This window comes from Varroa destructor, unplaced genomic scaffold (genome assembly GCF_002443255.2).
Source record: "Varroa destructor unplaced genomic scaffold, Vdes_3.0 BEIS01000005.1, whole genome shotgun sequence".
NCBI lineage: Eukaryota > Metazoa > Arthropoda > Arachnida > Mesostigmata > Varroidae > Varroa > Varroa destructor.
The window spans coordinates 1,228,742-1,251,486 of NW_019211458.1; the positions used below are offsets into that span (position 1 = coordinate 1,228,742).

Consider the following 22,745-nt stretch of genomic DNA (forward strand, 5'->3'; position numbering starts at 1 on the left):
AAAGGATCGTCAAATCAATATTGATACGTATGTATTACATATATAAAGTAAATACATGTACATGTCTGGTTTATATATTGCCGACTTGGAACCTATTTCGAAAGGCGTAAAAGGGGCTTTAGGCTCCAAAGGAAGCTTACCATGCGCAAAATTTAAACCAATGACAATCATAGATCATGATAGACAATAAATAAATTGTTTTGGTATAGTCGAGTTGTCTTCGAAAGAGACTGTGCACATTGTTGTCCTTTTACACATTTCTTGAGAGCTGTCTTTAGGTTATTTGGGCCTTGTTTCACACTGTTTAGCAAACGTTATGGAAATTAGGAGTCGACGAGTGACGATCTCTGACCTAGCTTGCTCAACACTAACTGAGTATGGAAAACAATCTTCTTTATCCGATGTAAAAACTTTTCTCAGAAGTCAAACATTTCGTTTATAACTCTATTATACACTTACTATTACATACTGCCTGCTTTATACAGAATCATTAAAGGCCGATATATCTCCGCTTCAGGCCCATATAAAACCACCTTGTCGAGCAAATAGGACAAACATGTGAGTGATTTTCACAGACATTTTCTCGAACGTTAGAGCATCGTTGCAGGCTCTGTTCTAAAGTTCAGGACGGAGTTCTTGGCAGTTCTTTCATAGAAACGGGTATTCTCGTCGGTCGCATCAAGTGTCGGCCCATATAACCCCATAACCTTTTATATATTCAGAAAATAATAACTAAATATAATAAAAAATAAACTATCCGAGCGACGCGGGTGGGTTCATCTGCTAGCTTTTTTCTTTGTTCGAACACCACGTACTTCGAAAAAACGAATTGGTGAACCTAAAAGTTAGCTTTCGTCTTTCACTTAATAATTTGATTGTGACCATTATGGTTTATTGGTTAATTTCCGAGATAAGCGATCTACGGTATCAAATTGTCAGTCAAGAAGTTACATTTCCCTGACGTGATTTGATGCCAAGCTGTTACGTCGAAGGCCTCTCTTGTTGTTAAACGTACTCCAAAACAACCGGTACCAAGTAACAGCCGTTCGCCTGCTACGACCTTAAACTAACCTGCGACGTGCCTTCGTCCTCTGGTAATACTTACCAAATTTGTCAACAAGTCGGTACGATTATGCAACTGGATAGCATGCAGGAGATCATTTCTGGTAAAATTTTGAGGGCCCCATTCATATTCTGTCATCTTCGATCAGTGAGGAACGACTCTGAACGTAAAGTATCTAATAGCTTTTGAGCCTGATATTATGTCGGAAACCGATTGAGCCATCTCATGCAGTATTTCGTAGTTAATAGCGGCCTCATAGTACCGTGTTTTCATTTAGTGTACTGCAAACTAGCAAGTCCAAAAATTAGCACATCGTCGGAGTCATAGCGTGTTTGTTGAGCTTTTTGAAGAGCTCGAGGCTCGCAGATAAAGATTTTGGTGGACAATATTATTGTTCCGCGACGACTTGAGAAGGTCGACATTTAACTGGAAACGATAGAGGCCGCGAGTTGAAAACCCGGTCATGACGAATGCTACACGACAGGGGGGTGACTAACTAAAGAATCACGCATGTTTGATATTATCAGATGGTCAATTTATACAGTGTATTATTATTCGGGTGTTCTTTAGTTAATTCCGTCTAGAAGTGGAAATGTAGCTATTAATACATAATTATTACAAATAGTATTTGCTAATCATTAAAAAATAGGCCAGTATCTATCTTTGTTGACGCGTACTGAACAAGGTACGGTACCTAAATTGGTACAGACCTTGGCCTGCTGTTCGCGATAACGGGCCTGTGTTTATATGTTACTCCCGATATCGGGCGAAGGCCAATCTAAAGGTCAATCGCTGCTGTGCAGAAGTGTACTGCTGACGATACTTCGCTTTCAGTAAATTTCTTGATAAAATTAAAAAAAAATGGATATCATAGATTATTCATGAAAACTTTAGCTAAGTGCCGTATGGCGTAAAAATCCAATTATCTCTGTGGGCAATAAAAATCAGGAGATTTGACCTGTGTTGTCTACTACTTAATTTTCTCGTGAAGAACAAAGCAACAGGTCGTATCTGATCTTCTTCTGACTAGAATTTCTTCTCGATGTAAAAGTGAACCCAGAAAATATGGCTTTTCTGGATACAAGAAAATTTTAGACCAACATCATGGTCGAAGTGTAATTTACAGTGAAGTCAACCCACCACTTCGAAATTGGAAATAGGCAAATTCGGTTAAGTTTGAAAAATGGCCCACTGTTCTTTACGACGACGAGTTTATTCTTTTGTTGTACATCAACTGTTGTTTACCCCGTGAAAGCTGAGATATTTGAAGGAAGATCTTACGTCTTCCTTCCGAAAGAATGGTGCAGAAAATGGCTTATCCAAACCAATCAGGACAGTATTGGCTGTCTGAAAATATAAACAAATGGGTGCTCTCGGATAAGTACGTAGAGTCTCCGAACAGCTCCCATTGAAAGTAGTTCGATTACGCGAGCTAAATTCCACGAAGCTTTAACGTAGAAACGCTCACTCGTGCTGTCAGCAAGGAGCATTCACTGAAGAACAACGAGAACATTCGAAACGAGTTTGTGCTCGAGTGAGGGCCTCAATTTAAGCTGTAATCATCTACATTGGATAAATATAATAGTCAGGACTAACAACTCTAGCATAGATTTTGTCGAAATATTGATTTTAATTTAAACGCCATTTTACGGCCAAAACGTTAAGAAAAATTAAATTTACGCATCGCATCCGACAAGTTCGCAAATTAAAAGCCAGGACACTCTGGTTTTAAACCGTGGACGCTACCACCTATTCCAGCCGCCGACCCTATATATATATATATGTCACTAGAAAACACATGTTATCCAAAATTTCACAGGGACTCAGTTAATGGGAATAATGAAATAGAAAATAATTACCCTCTGGCACCATTCGAGGAACTCATCGAACGATACGAGACCATCATGATCGGCATCGATTAACTGAAATGTAAACGGCAATAAAGAATTTAAATGTCGATCGAGTAGAACACACAAACAAGAAGACATCAAGCGTATCATTCTAGTATCACCGTTCTCTCACCGCGATTGACTACATTATTGACTTCGGCAGCAGGGCTCGTTATCCTAGTTTGCAGGATCATGAGGACTGCCTACACCGACTAGGCCTTCGCCCAAATGCAACCTATTCTCCTATAGGAACATTGACGCTCTACGTACGTTGAATATCTTGTCAACGTGCTCTCTGGCCGTGTGCTCGTTCACCTGCGGCTGCGTCCAGTGGCCGAGCATGTCATAGATGGCCGACACGACACGCAGCATCTCTGCACGAGAAATGAAGCCGTCCCCGTTAAGGTCATACAGCCCGAAGATCCATTGCACCTTCTCTGTGACACTTCCTCGAGAAAGCGATGACAACACCTACCGAGTTAATATCCATTAACGTCTAGCAGCGCTGGTCATATTATCAATATGATACACATAATAATGTGTAAATATAGTTAGATAAAAGTACCAATCCGTTATTAGCTGGTTGTGTCTAGCCCAATGTGCAGTATTTTCAACCAGTGATAGTGCTTGCTGTTTTTTTTTTTAAATACTCGGCGAAGAGTTTAATCGACTGCGGCGATTCCTTCGCGCTATAAATTTGGCGGATCAGTCGGCAGATCGACACTTATTAACAAAAGTGGCGTATTAGAGCTTTCATTTAATTGACCCTCTAAATCACAAGTTAACCTATGGGAAAGCTGTTATCGACATTACTCTTGTCGCTTTTGGCGATTTTTGGCCCACGTAATCTCTCAACATCTGTATCAGCACATCTCAAATGAATAATGCACCACTGCAGGGCAACAGGCAAAAAGACAAAACTAGAAATATATGTACACGCGCAATGGTGTGTTTAGCGGTATTATGGCTCCATTGTGATTCAGACTATTCAGATTTACATACTCTGTTCTAGAGGTTAGCCATGCGGTACTAAACATAAAATATAATCCTGATCGATAATTTCAGCTTCTATATTAAGTGCTCATTTGATCGTTACAAGTCTTTTTTGTAGTTCTATTTATTTGTTTGGGCACCTTGTTTTGGATTATTAGTCAGCAATCCAACAGGAACAGGAAGATTGAACCTCACTTTCGTGATACTGTTCTAATCAGCGACAAAACAAGTCCCGCTAAACGCTATGGCAGAAATTCGTTCTGAAAACTGATATTCCGACAGGTTTCGTTAACAGAGATAGTATTGAATATGTGTACATTGGTGGTGATGAAGGCAGTGCACATTTAAAACTTCTTGTTCTTCATTCCGCCTGCCCTTTACCCTTTGATCACAGCTTCAGCAATAGCTCAGTAATCTATCTACATAGTGTAACAAGCTTAATATCGTACGCTGCTTCAAGCGCGATAGAAACGCCGTCCTAAGAGCATTTCTTCCATCCCAACTAACTGAGTAAAGGTAAAAGAAGGATTATCATGTGGCAAGCACTGATACGCCATGTGAGACAAATAAACAGCATTTGAATAGCTACTATTGCTTTTTATTTTTGCCTTGTTACCAAAGTAGCTGTTAAACAAATAATCACATATATACCTGATTTTTTTAAATATGATTTTGATAAACAAAGAAAGTTCGTGTAAACCAGCGACAAACCAAGGTCAGTTTTCGCTTTAGTGCCGGCGATAAAGTGCCTGACGAGATGTCCGTTGACCGTTTTGGCGAGGAGAAACCCAGAGGGCCGATCGGAGACTTCGTCCGCTGACAAGATGACATCAAGGGTGCAACGACAGTTGCGTGACGTGGTTTAATTTGGGTGTGTGGGAAATGATTATACGATCATGAAATCCTCAGAAGAGCACTGATTCACTCGAGCGCTTATTTTGTCGAAGCAGAAAGAATGAGGAGATGTTACAACGATGTGTGCTTAAAGGGCATTGTTGGAGTTCAACGTTTTTGGTTAATATTTGACTGCGAGCAGTGGGACATCATTTCTTCCTCTAGTTGATTTCGGATGCCTATGATTATGCCGAACTCCTGCCGAAAACGCATCTAGAAACGGTATTATCAAAGAATTTGGACAGAGCTGCTACAGCTATCACGCCGAGGTAAACAAATTGTCAAGCTTCAATAGTGTTGGCATTGTAAGGAAAGAAGGTGACGCTGCGGGCACTTGCCCTCTAAAAACAATTTATATTTTAATGCACCGATAAAGGCGCATTAACTAGTAAGACGGGGAAGAATTTATAAAGCACACTACGGTACTACATAAATCGGCGAAGACCTAAGTTGTATTAGCCTGTCATCACTCGGGTCTACACAAAACCGTACGTCGATCGATAATATGCCGTTTTCCGGATAGGGAACCATGGGCTAAAAGCTCGCACTCAGCTGCAATATGTGTGGGATTAAGGTCAGAAGCTATTAGGGATTTGCAGGTATACCGCTTAAAGAAACTGAGCATAGTTTTTGTTGGTCACGCAAACAGTTGGGCTTAGTACAAATGTTGTCACGATAGATAAGTCTGGTTATATGGCTCTTTTATTGCGAAGTCAGTGTAGCGCCAAATCTTCAAACTCTGTTCCCAATCAGTTGACTTTCGAAATAATCGAATCTTATTTGATACGTACCCTAAAAGATAGGAGGGGGTCCAGACAAGGTAAGGCCACTGGGGATTAGGAGGTCTAGTTAAATAAGCGTGGTGAAGCGAATTGTAACGAAATAAATGATACTATCTGGGTTAAAAAATTAAACACGGTCAGTGCTCAGGCTACTTTCTATCAGCCAATGTCGATGCCAACTTGGTGCACTTCAATGTTAAATTCTGGGACTTTAAGCGCTGACAAGCACGTTTCTCTTGAACGTCCTCCCGGCAACGAGAGATTTCTGCTTTATTATGAAGGTCTAAAAACGTTGAAGTTAGACTCGAAGCGGTACCTTGAGAAACCCAGATTGCCAGTAATGCAGCCTTTTACTTTATTGTGAACTTCTTATTGTAGTTGTCCAGTCATGTGCTTTGCGTTTTGGTGTATAGCGACTATTTCTCTAGTAACCTAGTGGCAGCGTCCCCTGTGCTTTCAAGCAAGCAAGTTCATAGCCTAAATACTAAACAAAATTTGATCTTTGCCCTTATTCCCAAGACGCACCTTCTTCTGCCCGCGGCACTAAAGTGGCCCTCTGATTTTTTATCATGGAGAACAGGCCTCCTTCTCAAAATGCGTTTCGACATATCACTGCCATATATATATACAGAGAAGCACGAATAGGCTAATGGTAGAAAAAGAGGAAAATCAGAACTCAGTAAAAAGTAGATTTTCTATATTAACTTAATTTTTTTCCTATTCGTAAGTTTGTGTTCCCTAAAAGTATATGGAAGTGTTTCCTCATTACGAACTTATTTTGCACGGACATCTCCTTTCGGACATGTTGTAACTCTCACCTGAAGAAACTGCTCGAATGTTAAGCATCCATTGTGACCATACTGCTTCATTGTGTTGAATACGTAATGGGCATACTGGGAAGCATCTAAACACATAAACAATTGCAAGTCCAATGTAAACGGGGAACTGATTAGTTGCGTAAGAATAATTAAATTTACTCAGCCTCTCAGAATGCAACTTACTAAGCTATTTTAAAGTATCAATATGAGCTTCTCTGTCAAGGCACAATGATTTTCCGCCACTTAAACTTATAGCACTAAAAACTTCACTCTTTACCACTCTACAAAAGATATTATCAATTCGAAATAATCTGTGCAAAGATGACATTCAGTATTTAGTAGACCTATAAAGTTTCTATGGTTATACTACATTATTGATTTTTAATTATCGGTTCCGTGTTCCACTACCGTTTCCTCCCTTGCGTCCCGCTAACGGCACATACGTGTCATGCTACATAAGCTTTGTGAGTATTGTCCTTTTTTTTGCCATACATGTTTAGTGGTTTACCTCCTTGTGGAAAGAACTGGGCAAAGATGAGTTTGAACGCGTCTTCGTCGACCAATCCTGTGGGGCATTCCTGTAACATGGTAAAACGCATACCTAGTTCTAGCTGATGCTGTCGGATCGACACAACTTTAGCTATGAATTGTAGGTCATAAGTTGCACTTGTTTACATTGATTGTCCAATTGTAGCTACACAGTACGTTTCAAATACAACTTTTAGTTGTATTTGAATGTCTCCCAGAAACGTGCAAATGGGCTGAATTAATTATGCAACACGTGAATAATTCGGTCTGAATCTCTATGTGGCCTGATAGTGTTATTATTATAGGCTAAGTTGTGCCTTACCCTACTCAGTGCGATTTTAGGCAATTTTGTCCTCTTCGAGTATTTCAAAGGAAGGATATGTGTTAGCTAATAGAAATCGCCTTTATTTAAGCGCGCTATATTTGAATACGCCTGAATTACGCCTAATATAGGAAAAAAAGACAAAAAAAAAAAACAGGAATCACTTCCGCGCAAAAGATAGGCTACCATTTAAATGTACACAGAAACGTTTAACTAGTATTGGCTCATATCTACAAAATGTCTTTGACTCATTTAAACGACTATTAGTCTAGTCTAAAATCTACATGAAAGAAAGCTTCCCATGGAAACTATATATCTATGACTGTCCCGATTGACGCCATTAACACTGCTACAATCGTATGGTCGCAGACACATAATATGGCACTGACTTTCTGAGACCTGGGAATCATTGAATGATCTTAACCACCGACCTGCTTAAATCCCTGATAGATGAGCCGTATCTCATCGCGGTCGAATTTGGTATTTTTGCAGAGTTCGTCAAGCCGCTCTGGTTTGTAGCGCGGGCCAAACGTTTCCTCCTCCACCTCGGCCTCTGTAAGCGATAAAACAACAAAAAAATAATCATCAGTCGAGTGTTACTTTAGTTTTTTCTAGCAGTCAGATAATAGCTTAATGGGTATCGTATTTGCCTGGCAATCTTAAAGACATATTACGGTTTAGATCCAAATCGGGACAGGAACACACATTGTTTCGTATTGGCAGGAGTCAGCTATTTGATGGAAGATCTAACGTTGATGCTGGACGGAGAACTCTAAACACAGAAGGACAGCCCCATTCCCTGACATGGCTGTTGTTGCAGTTATCTAGTTAGTATTTGAATCGTCCGGTGAAATGTATCTACACTGGGTTCGTCTCATCATAAATAATCGTCTAATTAACAAAAGCAACACTTATTAGACAACACCACTTGCTGAAGATGATTGCCTCCACCAGTTGTTGCCATAGGTAAATTCTTTACTATAACACCTTGAGTTATATTTTTCTATTGATTTAGAATCAAAAATTGCAAAGGAGTTCTTAGGCAAAAAATATGGATGATTCAGAAACACATTATGTTACTCCTAAAATAGTCGTCTGCACGATCCCATACACTAGATGGTATATCTAATAGTTGCATATAGAAAAGCTGCATATGAGGACAGATTTCAAGAGGATTGCTTGTGTAGCTAAATGACAGTGCAGGCTGAAATGTATTGTGTGTGTGCTCATTCTAGAAAAATGCCTGTTGTTTTTTTCTGATAAGAAGCCTGTGCCCACCAGACTTCACGTATCGATTACCAATAAACCGGCATCACACTCATTGCAATGATAAATCTTTAAGGAGCAGTTTACCTTCCGCTTACCTCTGTCTGCTTGTCGCGCATCATGGGCCAACTACTTGAAGGTCACTATTGAGAAATACATTAAGCGACCACGCTAAACCAGTCTCGAAATCGTCAGTTAATTATGATCCCCCATCGTGGTTCATTTCTCCTCTTTTTTCTCCTGCGTTTTTACATTCATCTTGCCGTTACAGATTTCTATCGCCTTTTAACCGTCCTTTTCTTGCTTCTGCAGTCTCTGTGTTTTAGAGCTTTGTACTTTCAACGTTATGTGAACAAACATCTGATTTTGGCGACCGTCTCACTGCAGATGCATTAACTTGGTAATCTAAAAAAAAGGAAAAATGAGGCCAGGGGATGGACCTATTGCGCAATTTACAAAATGTGCATATATATAGATGGTAAAGACGCGATTATGTGCCGAAAGAGGTGTGAAGAAAACGTTTTCAAGTAACTTTGTTTACATCTAGGGTGCTTTTGACTTCGCACGATCCAAGTTAGTCCGAAACAATCTTACCGTAACATACAACCTTCCCTGATTGCTTTTTTACCGAGCATTAATAAATGTGGTGAAATCAATCCTTCAGCTTTCTTTTAAAGCCGGGGAATTTCCATCAGTGTCTAAGATATTACGTTCAACAGATCAAACAAGCAGATGAAAATAAAATGTATTGCGGATTATATACACTTTTACGTGGCATTGTCTATGCCTATCTGTGTTCGAAGCAGTGTTCATTTCATATGGCGTCAGGATTCATCTGGGTCCCAGCGATGGCGAAGCTGTGAAGCAATCGTCTTGTTATTGAACCTCTTTGGTATCCGTTCCTTAAAATTGGCATAAACGGAAGCGGGTCATTCGACTCGAGCCAGTTTCACGACCTCAATGATAGAATCTTTTGGATTATAATTAAGTAAGTCTACTAAAAGAGAATACTCTAATAATCATAAATAGATTAGGTGGGAAGTTCTGCGGTTGGACTTCTGAATAATAAACGGTAGATGGAAAAAAACTTGCATGTGATGAACTGGTGGCAAAGCTAACTTCCTTTTCTTACATAATTATGTTTTCTAACTGAAACTATGCCCTGCGAAAAATGACACAGGTTTATTACAGATAGAACGAGTGGCTGCAATTTACAACGAGGGTCTGGACTACAACGTACTTCTGTAAGGACCTTTCTTCGCGCCTGCAGAACGTATCGCGCTTAAGCTCACGTTAAAGTGGTTTTAGGTGATAATCTATCGTAGACAATAGCGATTATTTTTTCATCGCCGTGTAGTATCTTTTTGCGTCAGTGACGTCATGAGGCAGAATTTCGAAATAATTGTATATGGACGCATTTTACGTAAGATCGTGCGTATCGCATCGTGTCTAAAAAAATTCATTTGCTGTCATGGCGTCTTCTCGTTTGGTGTCACTTATAAAAGCCGATAGGCCATTACCGAGCGCAGTGTACTCGCAGTTGTTATGAAACGTAACATATCTAAAAGGGCACTCTGTTGTAATGTTATTAGAAATGTTTATTTTCATAGCAGCTGCTGCTGCTGCTGCTCCTCGCTTATTTTAGAACAGCGCCTGAGCTTCTTATCTCTAACAATGACAAGAAACAGTATTAGGTCTCAGATAATTTCAGCTTATTTATCATTGATGTTCTACCTTACATATTATTACAGTTCATGTTAATTTTCAGCTTTAGGCTGTTGACAAATGGCGAGATGGAATCTCCGAAATAAGAGAGTCAGTCGCCAGGAGAATGAGAAAGATTGATAGGTTATTTGAAGTAACGCCCCAGGGCGCCAGATGCTTCAATGACAGCCACTCAATCAACATGCAACAGTGTCATAACGCCGCGGCAGCGTGATTTTTCCGTACGAAAAAGCGCACGGGAAATGCTACTGGTTTTGTAATTGAATTCCAGTAATTGTGCTGTCATTCCTCTGCACAGGCCTCCTTTATCGTAACTGGCTCGAAGACGGTTCGCTTTGGAATCGAATTATGATCGTAGGTTTCTACCACATGCTCGCTTTTCGAAATACTACAGAACGCTCTGTTGTAACGTGTATTATTCTTCAGTAGTATATCAGTATCAGTCCTTCGATTCTATGGGAGAACCAAGTTTTTTTAGGTTGGAAGCTGCGATCACAGTTATCAAATACGAATCGCCGGTCAAGGATAGTCTTGCATATTTTCTACGTAGATAATACTAGTGGTGTATTATTTACAGCTATAAGAGGACGCCTATAAACTGATCTAGCTAGAAAACCTGCGTGCCAGAATAATATTGTAAAAAAATAATTAGTAATAGGTAATTATACTTTTTGTTGAAACAGTGACGAACAGATCGAAGATCGAGGGTGGATCTTTCTAGGCAAATTTGTTAATTAAACGAGCTAGTCATATTGAGAACGATACCAAAAGTGAGAAAGACATACTGTTATGCATGTGGGGCAACTAAGAGTTCTTTTAGTATGTTTGTTTTTTTTTTGGTGTACCGCTTTATTCATTTAGAAATTATGGCAGTATGTACGGAAGAAATTTCATGGTTATCTCGCGACAAGTTTTACAGGGGCACAAAATGCGTTGAACGAGCTTTTTTGTACCGCAAAAGAAGTCAAGCCGTATGCTCATACCGTTCATATAGATCGCATGTCAAGAATCAATGACTTCGTTATCAATTAAGGCAAACCTAAATTGTAAAGTTAGTATGTAATCGGCAATCTAATAATCTCGTCTTTTTTTTCCGTAACCCGTAATATTAGCGCACCGTCAACCTTTACTTTTCATCCTAACTAGCCATATCCGTGTTAGTATTATCTGATAAAGGAGTTCCTCGATTTATATATGGCCGTTGTGACGGGCGCAATTTTTCCAGTCAAATATGGCCTATATGACTCTAGACATTGTATGTTTGAGCCGACCTTAAAGCTGATTCTAATATTACCCTAACTTATAGATTATTCCAGTCAATTGTCGTTTTCAAAGTGTCTATCTCCGCTAAATCTGGCGGCGCCATTGCCCTAAGTAAACAACTTATTTTGGCTCGGTAGAGACCAACCTAAGCATGCTGGACTTTCGATATATTATTGCTGACGAACATATCGAGATGGTGCTTCAAACATGCATGTATTGCTTGAAATATGAAAAGCAGACGACTATACGACTCACTAGGATTTATTTACTAAAGAGAGCAACGATCATTGCAAAAACTTGTCTATGAAAAGCATAATAGGTGCAAAACCATTGTTTAATTATAGATTGATTATATATTATAGATTTATAGAGAATTATAGATTATAGATAAAATTATTATACATCGAGCATGATGAAAGAGCACGATATTTAAAAACTTTCAAGCTAGACAACTTACCTAGATAACCACATAGAGCATAACCTTAAATGATAGAAAAAAATTAACGTGTATAACCTAGATTGACGACGTCATAACGTTTCGAAATGATTCTGCGAATGAATGGAAAATGGCAGAGACTAACTGATCGGTTCAAAGGGAAGTTTGAGTGCAGAATTGATTCGGTGTGTGCTCGTGGCTAGTATAATACAAGTATAACAATGGTCGCAGGCCAAAACCCTGTTCATTAAAAATGTTATAAACTCTACTGTTAATCGAAGTATATTTGCTTACTTGCTATTTTCTCATATCAATATTTGTTGACATAACTATCAACCAAAAACAACGGTCATCTAATCCTGTGCGCTATTTTAGTTCCGTTTCCGCGAGTCGTTCGTATTCCTTAGGACTTTATGCGTGGTCGTATCGCGCCTTTGCGTCGCATTGTGCGTAAATGCTTTACAAATGTGTTAACTCGCATTGGCGCGTTTAAGCTTAGGTGAAGCTGTCGATTTGCAAGGAAACGAAGGGACAAGAGAATTATTACATCCTTCCTGAAGACGGCAGCTTCCTTTTTCAATTATGCAGACAAATTTTCAGCCCTCGAAAAAATGAGCGCACCCTAACACACCCGTCGGGGCACACTTATGGCCCAATCTTCTGCGTTGTTAATCCGACACACAGCTTTGGGCCAGGAGGAAACTAGCCGCGTTAAAGCGGTCGGCGGCAGGCCTGGCCAAGTGGTCCAGCGATAAAGGGAAAAACAGGCGGCATAGAAGGGCGCGGAGTTATGAGCACACCACTGGCAAGTAAGGGACATTTTCGATACGGCCGGTTTGCCGAGATATATTCGGCTTCAACGATACAATAGGACAGCCAGCGACCGAATCGGATAAAGCATGCGACGTAAATTTCTGTTACTGGCAGCAAAGCAGCGGCTAAAAGTGCTGTCTCTACTTTGTTGCCCTTTTTTTTTGTCAAAAACTACTACTAATGGGTATAACAAGCCCAGGCCGCTCCTGCGAGGTGATCGGTTTGGCGATAAAACAGACTGAGCAAGGGGTGAAAAGTGTTAGAAAGGTTGGTTTGGGTATAGCTAGATGGCGTGCGCATCGGTCGTTTTAGACGAACGATCAAGTAGAAAAAGAGAAAGTGGGGCAGAACAGTATCATCCGATTATTCGCCTCTCGGAGTAACTTCCTCTCTTTCACTACCGGCGAACCCTCCAATATTCATCGTAAGACAGTGACAGCGCCGACCTATGTGAGTATAAATTCAATTAAATGTTTAAATAAAGCGTTCTATTCTCTCCTAGAATAATTTACTGTTTGTGATTTGTATAAAATCATACAAATAGTTACAACAAAAAATATTATTATTATCAATATTGGTGAAAACGTATATTTGAAAATGTTTGTAATAAAATGGAAAAAAACGATCAGCAGCTCTCAAATGCTGAAGGATTGAATGACTGACCATTTTCTGTTTTTAAAAAGCGTCCACAGCAAACTGTTTTAGAGATCCGCGAAAACCTCTTCAGTTCAAAAAAAAAAAAGCTTTAAGTAATACTCTTTTCACCATGTTTTTTTTTCAAAATTATTTTCGTATACGGAGATGATGCTGCCAATTTTTTTCTTGTCTAGTCCATATGCATAATCGCCTGGAAATTACAATATCAGAATACCCAATTTACAGAGGCGAAGTGTCCCGTATAGCATCCATAGTCATTATGAGTCCAAAAAAGCTAATGATGACTTCTAGGTTTCAGGACGCACACATACATTGATCCCATTTATTTTCTAGCATTCACAATTATATATTAGCATATGTGTTCCAGCAACAATTAATTGGTAAGAAAACTATGCTAATTAATGATTTCTGAATGTATATATACAGACGTCCCAAGATATTTTCATTCAGCGTCTCTAATGTCTGTCTGGTGAAAAACATCGGTCGTTAGTAGGCGTTTCCTAAACTCCATCGATCTGCAGTGAGAATCTATTTTCTGGTGTAAATATTTTGGCTAGTAACCGTTAGCGTTCAGCTGTTTTTGTTTACGGCTATAGGAAAGCTATGTGACCTAAACTGAAGTGCTATATACTACGCTAATCTTTACAGTCCTGACTTACGATGCGTGCATCCTGCCGGTAGAACCTGGACTTATTACGTGAACTGCAAATCGTGGCATCTTCTATAAATTTGAAAAAAAAGCTGCAATCGGAAATGCTATCTTCTTAAATCACACTGCGCAGTAACTTTTAACTGTTTATTCCGCGACCTTCAGCATTTAATGATCAGATTAAATTTTTCGTAACAAGCCAGTGTTCAAGAGTGCGCGTGATGAGTTGAAGCTATAGAAAGACGTAACGCACATATAGATCAAAGATCGTATGGCATTCATATGAAGTTATACAAGAATTCTTGGTGGAACGTTTTTGAAATGTGCCTATTTTTAATACAGACTACGATTCCTTGATTTACTTGCTTTGCTATTAACATTTGTTTGTTCCCTTTCGTTATCTACGTGGAAGGTCACTTAAAGCTCAGGAAAGTATAAAGTTGTCGTCTAATTCACTGAACGATCTAGCTATTGATGGCGGCATCAATAGCTAGCTTTTAGCAAAAGCATTTATTAAAAGGAAAAATAATGATAGTCAGCTTATTCTCTCGTAAGGATAAAAGTCGGTCTTCCTGCAGACATTAGTTATCTATGCTCGGGACCGCCCCCGATGGTTCTCGTCAAAAGCCAATCTCCACTTGTGTGCGTTATGACACTGCTGAAGAATAGCATAAAAAAGCAATGGCGAAGCCCTATCATAGCGAAAAAATGTAAGCGCACTAACTCGTAGCGACAGCAATAAGAAAGGGCAGAAACTCATCATTTTTGCATTTGGACTCGAACAAGTTCAAAGAGGGAAGGGTCTGCGAGTGGAACATGGGGCTCTGTTCAGATGGTTGCCTCTCCCGCATAAGACTGAATCAAAGTAATGTCAACCAAGATGCTTGCTGAGCGTCAAAGCCAGCGGGGTACGCCGTTGATTTTGCACCGTATTAACGTTGCAGCAAGCTGTGCCTTAAAGGGTCATAAGAGACCGCGAAACTTTGATGAAAACGTAACAACACTAAACAAAGTATCTATTGTAAAAAGATTCATTTTTACGTAAAACCGTACGCCTGAAGCCTTACTACGGTAGTGAAGAATCCAATAAATTTTAGCCATAGAGCAAGAACGGTAGTGTTTTTGTAAGGGCTGAAATTTTATGGTACCATACAGTGCATAATATTGCCTGTGACACTATGGGAGTAAATTTTTGAGTATACAATACGACGTCTCAGACATTCCACCGCGGTAAACATATCACTCTATCATCGAATCAAAGACATTGAGTTGCGATTAATTGTAGTACGCATACAAAGGTTTCTTCGAAATACTTTTTTGAATGCTGTAAGCATTAATGTATAATTAAAGTACTTCTTATACTAAGTTTAATAACTCGCCATTCCGAGTCAAGTTCTCATAATGAATTTTGTTAGTAGATGTGGCGATAGCCGCTCCTACATTTTTCGAGTAGAGAACTAATTTGAGCTAGATTCTTTATTCTTAATACTGCCTACATTATAGATACTCTCTGATCAGTGCTGCTAAGTAGAACTTTAGCTACGTCATGTCTACCAAATATATTTGTAAAAACCCAGTATGTTACTCAAGAAGCGCAAAGAAATTACGTTAAAATACTCTTCTCCGATGACATTTTGTTAATTCACGGATTATTAATTAATTAGGACACGGAACCCTCGGAAAGTATCCTGTAACTTGAATTGTTACCCGCCACGGTATCATTTACTTGATATACTTTACTTCCACAAGGCTGAGGTGTATTGAAATCTATCTGATAGCGAAAGCGTGGCTGAAGTGTCCATGCGTCCAAGAATCCTGCGCTCTTTTTTCCACCAGCATCTGCCATCATTTCTATATTTCATTCAATGCATGTCAAATTTCCCGGGTAACATCTGTATATTTTGAAAACTCAAGTCTACGCAGTCACACACACAACGGTAAATGAGCATTACGAGACAGTTATATTTCCATACGTGCACATATATTTGCATATGCCGGAACCTGGCAGGCTATACTGTAAAATAGTAACGGGCTGTCAAGTTAGTCCCCGACTAAATTATGTATACAGATTCGCAGTTCGCAAATACAGAAACTATTTGCACCCGCGAAGCTAATACGAAGGCCTCGTAACGAAACTTGGTATTTGCGTTAGAACGTTGCCATGGAGAAAACGGCCAACACAAATTCAACAACAAAGGTAAACTATGCAAGAATTTTAAACATATGCCCCGTTGGACGTTAATGAGAAATGGTGTTTATCGTGAAAGCCTGTACTTCCATTCATCTCTAAGTCTGAGCCCTAATGAAGTGGATGTTTGATTGATACTCACCAATGATTTGATGCTTTATCTAGCGTATCTGTATGTCTGCCTGTACCTGTATGTTATGTCTGTCAGCCTCCTGCCGTCGTCTAGTGATTCTCTTCAGTTAGCGTGGCATCAACTTAAGAACAGATGTAGCTGTAAAAGGGCATAAAAGTCAAACGCCCTTCCTAGTATCAAATAAGTTCTGAGAAACTGAGTTGTAGACAGCTCCATCTGGCGGCCGCTTTATCTTTGCTCGATCGCGTCGGCCAGCATTTTTTTTTAGGGTTTTAACTACCACTGGCTACTACACTGTGGTTGACCCTGCGAGGGTTTTTAAAGCCGTAAAAGATAGGTGCCCCCTTCGCAGCTGAAAACACGTACCATCCGTCTTGTTGGTTGTTACTCTGTTGGATTAATGTTGCACCTTATTGATAGCAAGAGCGGCTCTTTTTTTTTTTAAATTTTAAATCTTTCGTCAAACCTCCATAACTATAGATAAGGTCTACGTCACCCTGCCAATGTACTGGAACATTATGTAAATGTAATTCGTATCCATATATATTTAAATGACGTAGTTAGTTACGTTTCGGAATGATGATAGTAGGTAAATGGCATAGACGGGGTCTCTGCATATACACCTCGCGAACGGTATTATTTTTAAGGAAGGAAAGGATTTGCGAACATTTTCAATATTAAGGTATCCTATTTGCCCGCAGAATGCCTTGCGAAACGGACGCATTGGGTACCCATTTCTAACGTCACCAGCTTGTGAATACTTCCGGTGGTCAACAGTGGTTTCCGGTACTGGCAATCAAGGCAGAAAACTCACCGTCGTATCAAAATTCACGAAGTATATCCTCTTCGGCGATCGTTCAAAGCTAATCAATCATGTATATTGTTTCAGTGGATCAATTTTAATGTGATCGATACAAATTATTGTAATTCGGCCTTTAAGAGGTGTTACCAAGGAGGATGTGTAATTTCATATAAGAACGTTCTTCGTGTTGAAATGAGGGTAATTTTTTCAAGATGGAGGATCCAGTACTACAGAAATACCTTAAACTTTCGATTGTCTACCACCCATTCTTGTAGCCTCTTTTTTGCATCACACGTTTCATAGCATTGTATAATCGCCTTACTTTCTGCGAAGATATCTTAGAATTTTTTAAGGTCACGCAGCTAACGTGGGCATTTTCTTGCTTTTCGTGACAATGTCAACCTCAGTGCGTTCATTACCTGCAATGCTTCAATTTTATAGCCTCGCATCTCGAATGATCTTATTGTAACGAGGGAAAAACGATGTCGACGTACAATGTTACTTCGCAGTATTGTTTTCGTTACGTCAATTTCGGAGACTATAGACCGGTATGGCGTACTGCTGTCGAGGAACACTGAACATATGGAAAGTATGAGGCTAACAAATGAACATTGATTAAATCTTGACTGTCAGTATATTGTATGTAAAGTGAATACAAACGAGACTGAGCTAATGGACGTGTGACAGGCAACGTTCTACTAGATGCTTCGTCTCGTTCAACAAGCGTCTGCGATTTCAAATCCAAGGAGCTTTATGCAACTGTAATAAAACAAACTTTTGTACAGTATGTGAGTAGCCTCGACCGTGCTTAGAATCGGTATCACGTACTTCGAAGTTTGTATGTTGCGTAGCTCGTAGATGCCTCAGATTTACGTGACTATAAAGTGTAAATTTATCTTACTTTGCAAATAAACAATTATTCTGCTATGAACATGTAGAATTTGGCCGACCAAATGTTAATACGTAAAGGCTTATGAAGGTTTCGTTTAGCGTGTACAAATACAATTAGAAGGATTGTGATTATAGCCATTGTTTAGCCGTTTGACGAACAATTACATGACTGCAATAATAGACAGTAAAAAGAAATTGTTGCGGTAATACAGAATCGACCTAAGGATATAGGGTCAGGATAGGGTAAGGATAGGGTTCAGGCATAAGGCTCGCGGTTGCCATTCATATTGTCAAGTAGTAAGCACGACCTTGTGGACTGACGCTGTGCATGCAATCGAGTATTACCAAAAATCCTTTTTAGACGGTCAGTCTTTAAGCATCTTATCCCCCTACGTTTTTTACCTGTACCCGTCATCTAAATGTGCCCACAAAGATAAAAACTTAACTTTCCAAAACAGACGCCCCCAAGGCAACGTCGTTTTAGCATAGGCACCGCCTGCATGCGACATACTAAAAAGTCAACAATAATTACCATTTTGAAATAAGCGAAAATCAAACATGCTTTAGTGTTCCCGGACGCTTCCTGTTTCCTGTTACATTGAACATGATAGTACACATTTGAAAAACCGTACGGCCCTACTTTTTAAGAATTATTTAAGACTATATGACAAGCTTTCAAATAATAGTTCGGGGCCCTCACACCTCACACGGGTCTATAAATTCGGCAATTTATACGCTTCACTGTGACTGATTCCATGAAATGGCGGAACTATGCTATGAATAGCACTAATCCCAATTGCAACATAACATGTTGAATGATATTTTGGTTTTCATACTTCTGGCCAAATACAATTATCACGTGCAGTCCGGTGTCGCCGATTTAATTGAATGTGATCTCATTAATCCAACGTGCGTTCCCTTCTATCGACGGTCGTACTGGAAAATCAGTAATTGATCCTGCTAATGGTTTCTCTTTAGGCATACGATAATAATAATAATTTACCTGCAAATACGAAGTTAGGTTAGCTTCAGCTGGAGAGTACTCGGCCAAAGTTTTGGTCGTTTTACATGCATACATCCATCATATGTAACCCGGAACAACGTTACAGTCGAACTCCGTAGTCGAGTTATAGCATAGCCTATGGTATTGATAAACGTTACATTTAATAAAATAAATCACATTTTCATATAGGGGTGTAGCAACAGTGTTCCTAAGGGCTAGAAGCGTTATGCTGAAATCCAGGTCGAAGAATATCAATTGGTTTTTGTCATTTAACCCTACACACAGTAACCAAACATAAAAGCGCATACCGGAAATGTATCGATACATATGCTTCCATCGGAGATTAGCTAAGTAAAGAAATCGGCACTCAAAAAACAGGACCCTGTTGAAGATCATCGATGAACAAAAATCGTGCTCGAAAACGTAGCGCATGTGATTAGCCTACATTTTCACTAAAATATACGACTAATTGTTTCAAATCAATTAGTTGACACTGACATTTAAGCGAGATCTTGGTCGCAATGCCTCGACGAGGGAATAGTCCTTATTAGAAACAATATTAGACGTTATCTATCAACGAATGAAGAAGGATTTACGACCATAAATAAGCAAATGCTTAGATTAATTGTTGGTCTCAAAGCTGTACGTGCTATCATTTATGGACATACGCGTTAGTAAATAGGGAAAAAGAGCGTAAGCAACTAACCAAGAATGCATACCTATATGATATAGTCCATCACGATGTTCTGTCTGATAATGATGCCTATTTTTGTATAACCAAAAAGTCTAGATCGTAAGTAATATCATCCATATATATTTGAAAGTTTATTATAGATAATCCTTTTTGATAATTGTTTGCTTTGTTCATATTTGGATAATAATGTAAGCCAATGACAGTAACATAAATATTCAATTCCGGCATCATTATAATAATGTGAATTACTAAGGTAGCCAATGTTGATAACACTGAATAATGATATCAAGAGATACGAGAAGCAAACGAAGAGAGAGAGAGAAAAAGAAAGTTGTATTTAACTTTAGACGTTTGCATGTCTGTGTATGAATAGGACCAAGGCCCAATAGTCGTACAACGCATCCCTCTGTAGAATAGCCGCAACAAACGAGAAATATGACAGCGTCTGATAGAACGAATATACGATGCGTTTATGTACTACATATATCTACTAAAGAGTGCCGCAGGGACGCTGCCATTGCTTCGAAAATATAGCTCACTGAAAGGTTTGAAGAGCCACGCGGAAAAGTCAGCGGCTAGCCAAGTAACGAGGAACGGTTTGCGGACCTGTGTGCCTGATCTGCCTAGGATACGTGTACGCTGACGTGAGTAAAATGATTCCTGTGAGAGTTGACGGAAGGAAAGGGCGATTCGTGCTCTGCCAAGTCAATGGGTGAAGTGCATCGCTGATGCAAGGTCATTCTATATTGTGTCGTAAGTTTTAGGCTCATATACATGCAACCTGAATATGTTGGCAAATACGCACCGTGACGGAATTGCTTTCACGAACGCACTATACCGCTTTATATATGTACATATAGAAGACGTTTGTAGAGAAACAACACATTTATGAAGATATACACTTAAAAAATATATTTGTTTCAAATATGGTATGTCACTTTGACATGACGTGCTCCGTTCACATGTAACATGTGATTCTCTGACCCGTCTGACACAGCCTTGACGAACTATCGATACTCACTCTGGCATTTGAGAATTGGGTGTCAAGGCGGAAAATGAAAACTATCGGAACGTATTTATCGCCGAGCTGCCCATATCTGTACAGTTGCAATCTGAAGTAAAGCACATTTATCCCTGAGTGCAGTCTATTGCTACGCAAATAATAAACACCCTTCAGACGATTTCCAATTCACATTTGCGATTGCGTTATTCCTAACCAAACATTTTTCTTTCTACATGTTTTAATCGTCTGTACGTTTCATCCTTCGGTTAACACTTGTTGACTGTTTGTTTATAAAGCAATATTTGCTTCTAACGAATGGTGTTCCAAATGACTCTTGTTCATCTACACGATCTCGATCTCGGAGTTTTTTTAAACTGAAAGACTTTATTCTGAATTCAATTTGATTATTTCAACTTTAAAATACTTAATCTTCGCGGCTGAGATTTGGCCCTGTCCATTCAATGTTTGGATCGAGGCGGGGAGTTAATCAGTACGTGTATAATACAAGCCCACTACAATTTAGGAAATACTTGCTTAGGCCTATAACGAGTTCATCCATCCAAATGCCGTTTACATGATATCTGAATCTACGTGAGGCCAGGAGATGCATTGTATGACAGTAATCAATGTTCGACATTATCGTTTGATTTTAGCGTCACTGGGGATAAAGGTACGTTGACTTTGTTGGCCAATTTTTGATTGACGGCCCAATGTGACTATTGTCCGTGTAAAAAAAATGAGAACGTCATTAACCATACTGAAACTGTGGCAAGTAGGCCAACGAAAAGAGTGTTTATGACGAGATCAGTGATTTTCCCTATCGTAAAAACTTGTGCGCTTTGCAGTTTCATACTGTCCGAAGTTGTTGTCCTATTGTCGGTTGCTTTCAAGCAGTACAAATGCGATTTTTTCGAGCGTCCTTTCGTTTATAGTTCGATTACACACTTGAATGACAAGCTTATAAAGATAGCCACTTGCCGAATGTCGGTGCAGTGCAAGCTACATATGGCGCCAGAAAACTTTCATCAGCTGAACTTAATCCCTGAAATCGTGGTCTTACGACCCTCGCGCGAACATCTGCCTGTCTTAGCATCTCCCTTATCTCGACTGACCTATCCCTGGTGACGATGTGTTCGTATGGCATCTACAAGCACTAGAGGGAATCCTGCTTCAATGTAGACCTTTGCGAAGCTTTCTGCCTGCGAATGGTTCATCCAACGGCCGAGACGCAATTCGTGCCTCTGAATAAATCATACAGGTACCCACGTGACGTACTATTATTATTGACAATAATTAAAAATAACCGCTGTATCGTTTGTACGTAACTGTATGTGCCTTTGATATAAACACTGAGCTACGGAAACTTTTAGGTAGTTGGGCAGTTAAACAGCAAAAGCAGCAGCAGCAGTAATTGAACATGAGCATGCTTCCTTTATAGCCAAACTATCACTGCCTGAATAGCTGTTTCGAGTATATATACATATATGTAGTCTGCTGCAGTTGGCAACAGCCATAAAGTTATGAGCTTTTCGCAAGCACCTAAAGATGCGGCAAAGTATGCCCGTTGATCTGGACGATCAATGTAATGGGATCTTGACCACCCTTCATAATTCGATGATGAAATGTGTTTTTGGCTTTCGTATGTTCGTATCGTAGAAATGTAATATGGTAAAATCATTTTGTCCTTACCGAAGACCTGCGGTGTACTGGAACTAACAGAGGTAACCTAAACGGGATACGTCCATGCCCGCACGGGCGTCTCTGACCATCGCCGAAAGGTGGGCTAGATTAAGGCTGAGCCTCTTTCATAAATTTTTACCTACTCGACATAATCAGTTTGTCGAATTTTTTAACTGGGCCTACTATATTATTCTTGTACTGGAAGCGCTGCTCACACAGCTCCTAGAAAAACGGATTGTTTATTAAACCTGAC

At 39.6% G+C, this 22,745-nt stretch overlaps 1 protein-coding gene and 1 long non-coding RNA gene across 16 annotated transcripts in view; one reads left to right on the forward strand and one right to left on the reverse strand.

Annotated features, from left to right (window-relative positions):
* Positions 1-22,745, reverse strand: part of LOC111251007 (calsenilin-like) — a 108,656-nt gene that overhangs the window by 17,375 nt on the left and 68,536 nt on the right. For 14 of the 15 annotated variants that reach the window (XM_086989507.1, XM_086989505.1, XM_086989495.1 and 11 more), the window contains 5 exons: positions 7,721-7,842; positions 6,948-7,017; positions 6,440-6,525; positions 3,223-3,423; positions 2,923-2,985 (listed from right to left, as the gene is read on the reverse strand). In XM_086989507.1, coding sequence (XP_086845633.1) covers positions 2,923-2,985; positions 3,223-3,423; positions 6,440-6,525; positions 6,948-7,017; positions 7,721-7,842 — 542 coding nt within the window. Of the gene's footprint in view, positions 1-5; positions 2,411-2,922; positions 2,986-3,222; positions 3,424-6,439; positions 6,526-6,947; positions 7,018-7,720; positions 7,843-22,745 lie in introns of those variants that run through there. The other variant, XM_086989504.1, reaches the window with a different exon arrangement.
* LOC147755159 (uncharacterized) lies at positions 12,395-21,005 on the forward strand. The gene is made up of 2 exons (XR_015327898.1): positions 12,395-13,242; positions 17,121-21,005. It is a non-coding gene; the product is annotated as an uncharacterized LOC147755159 (long non-coding RNA).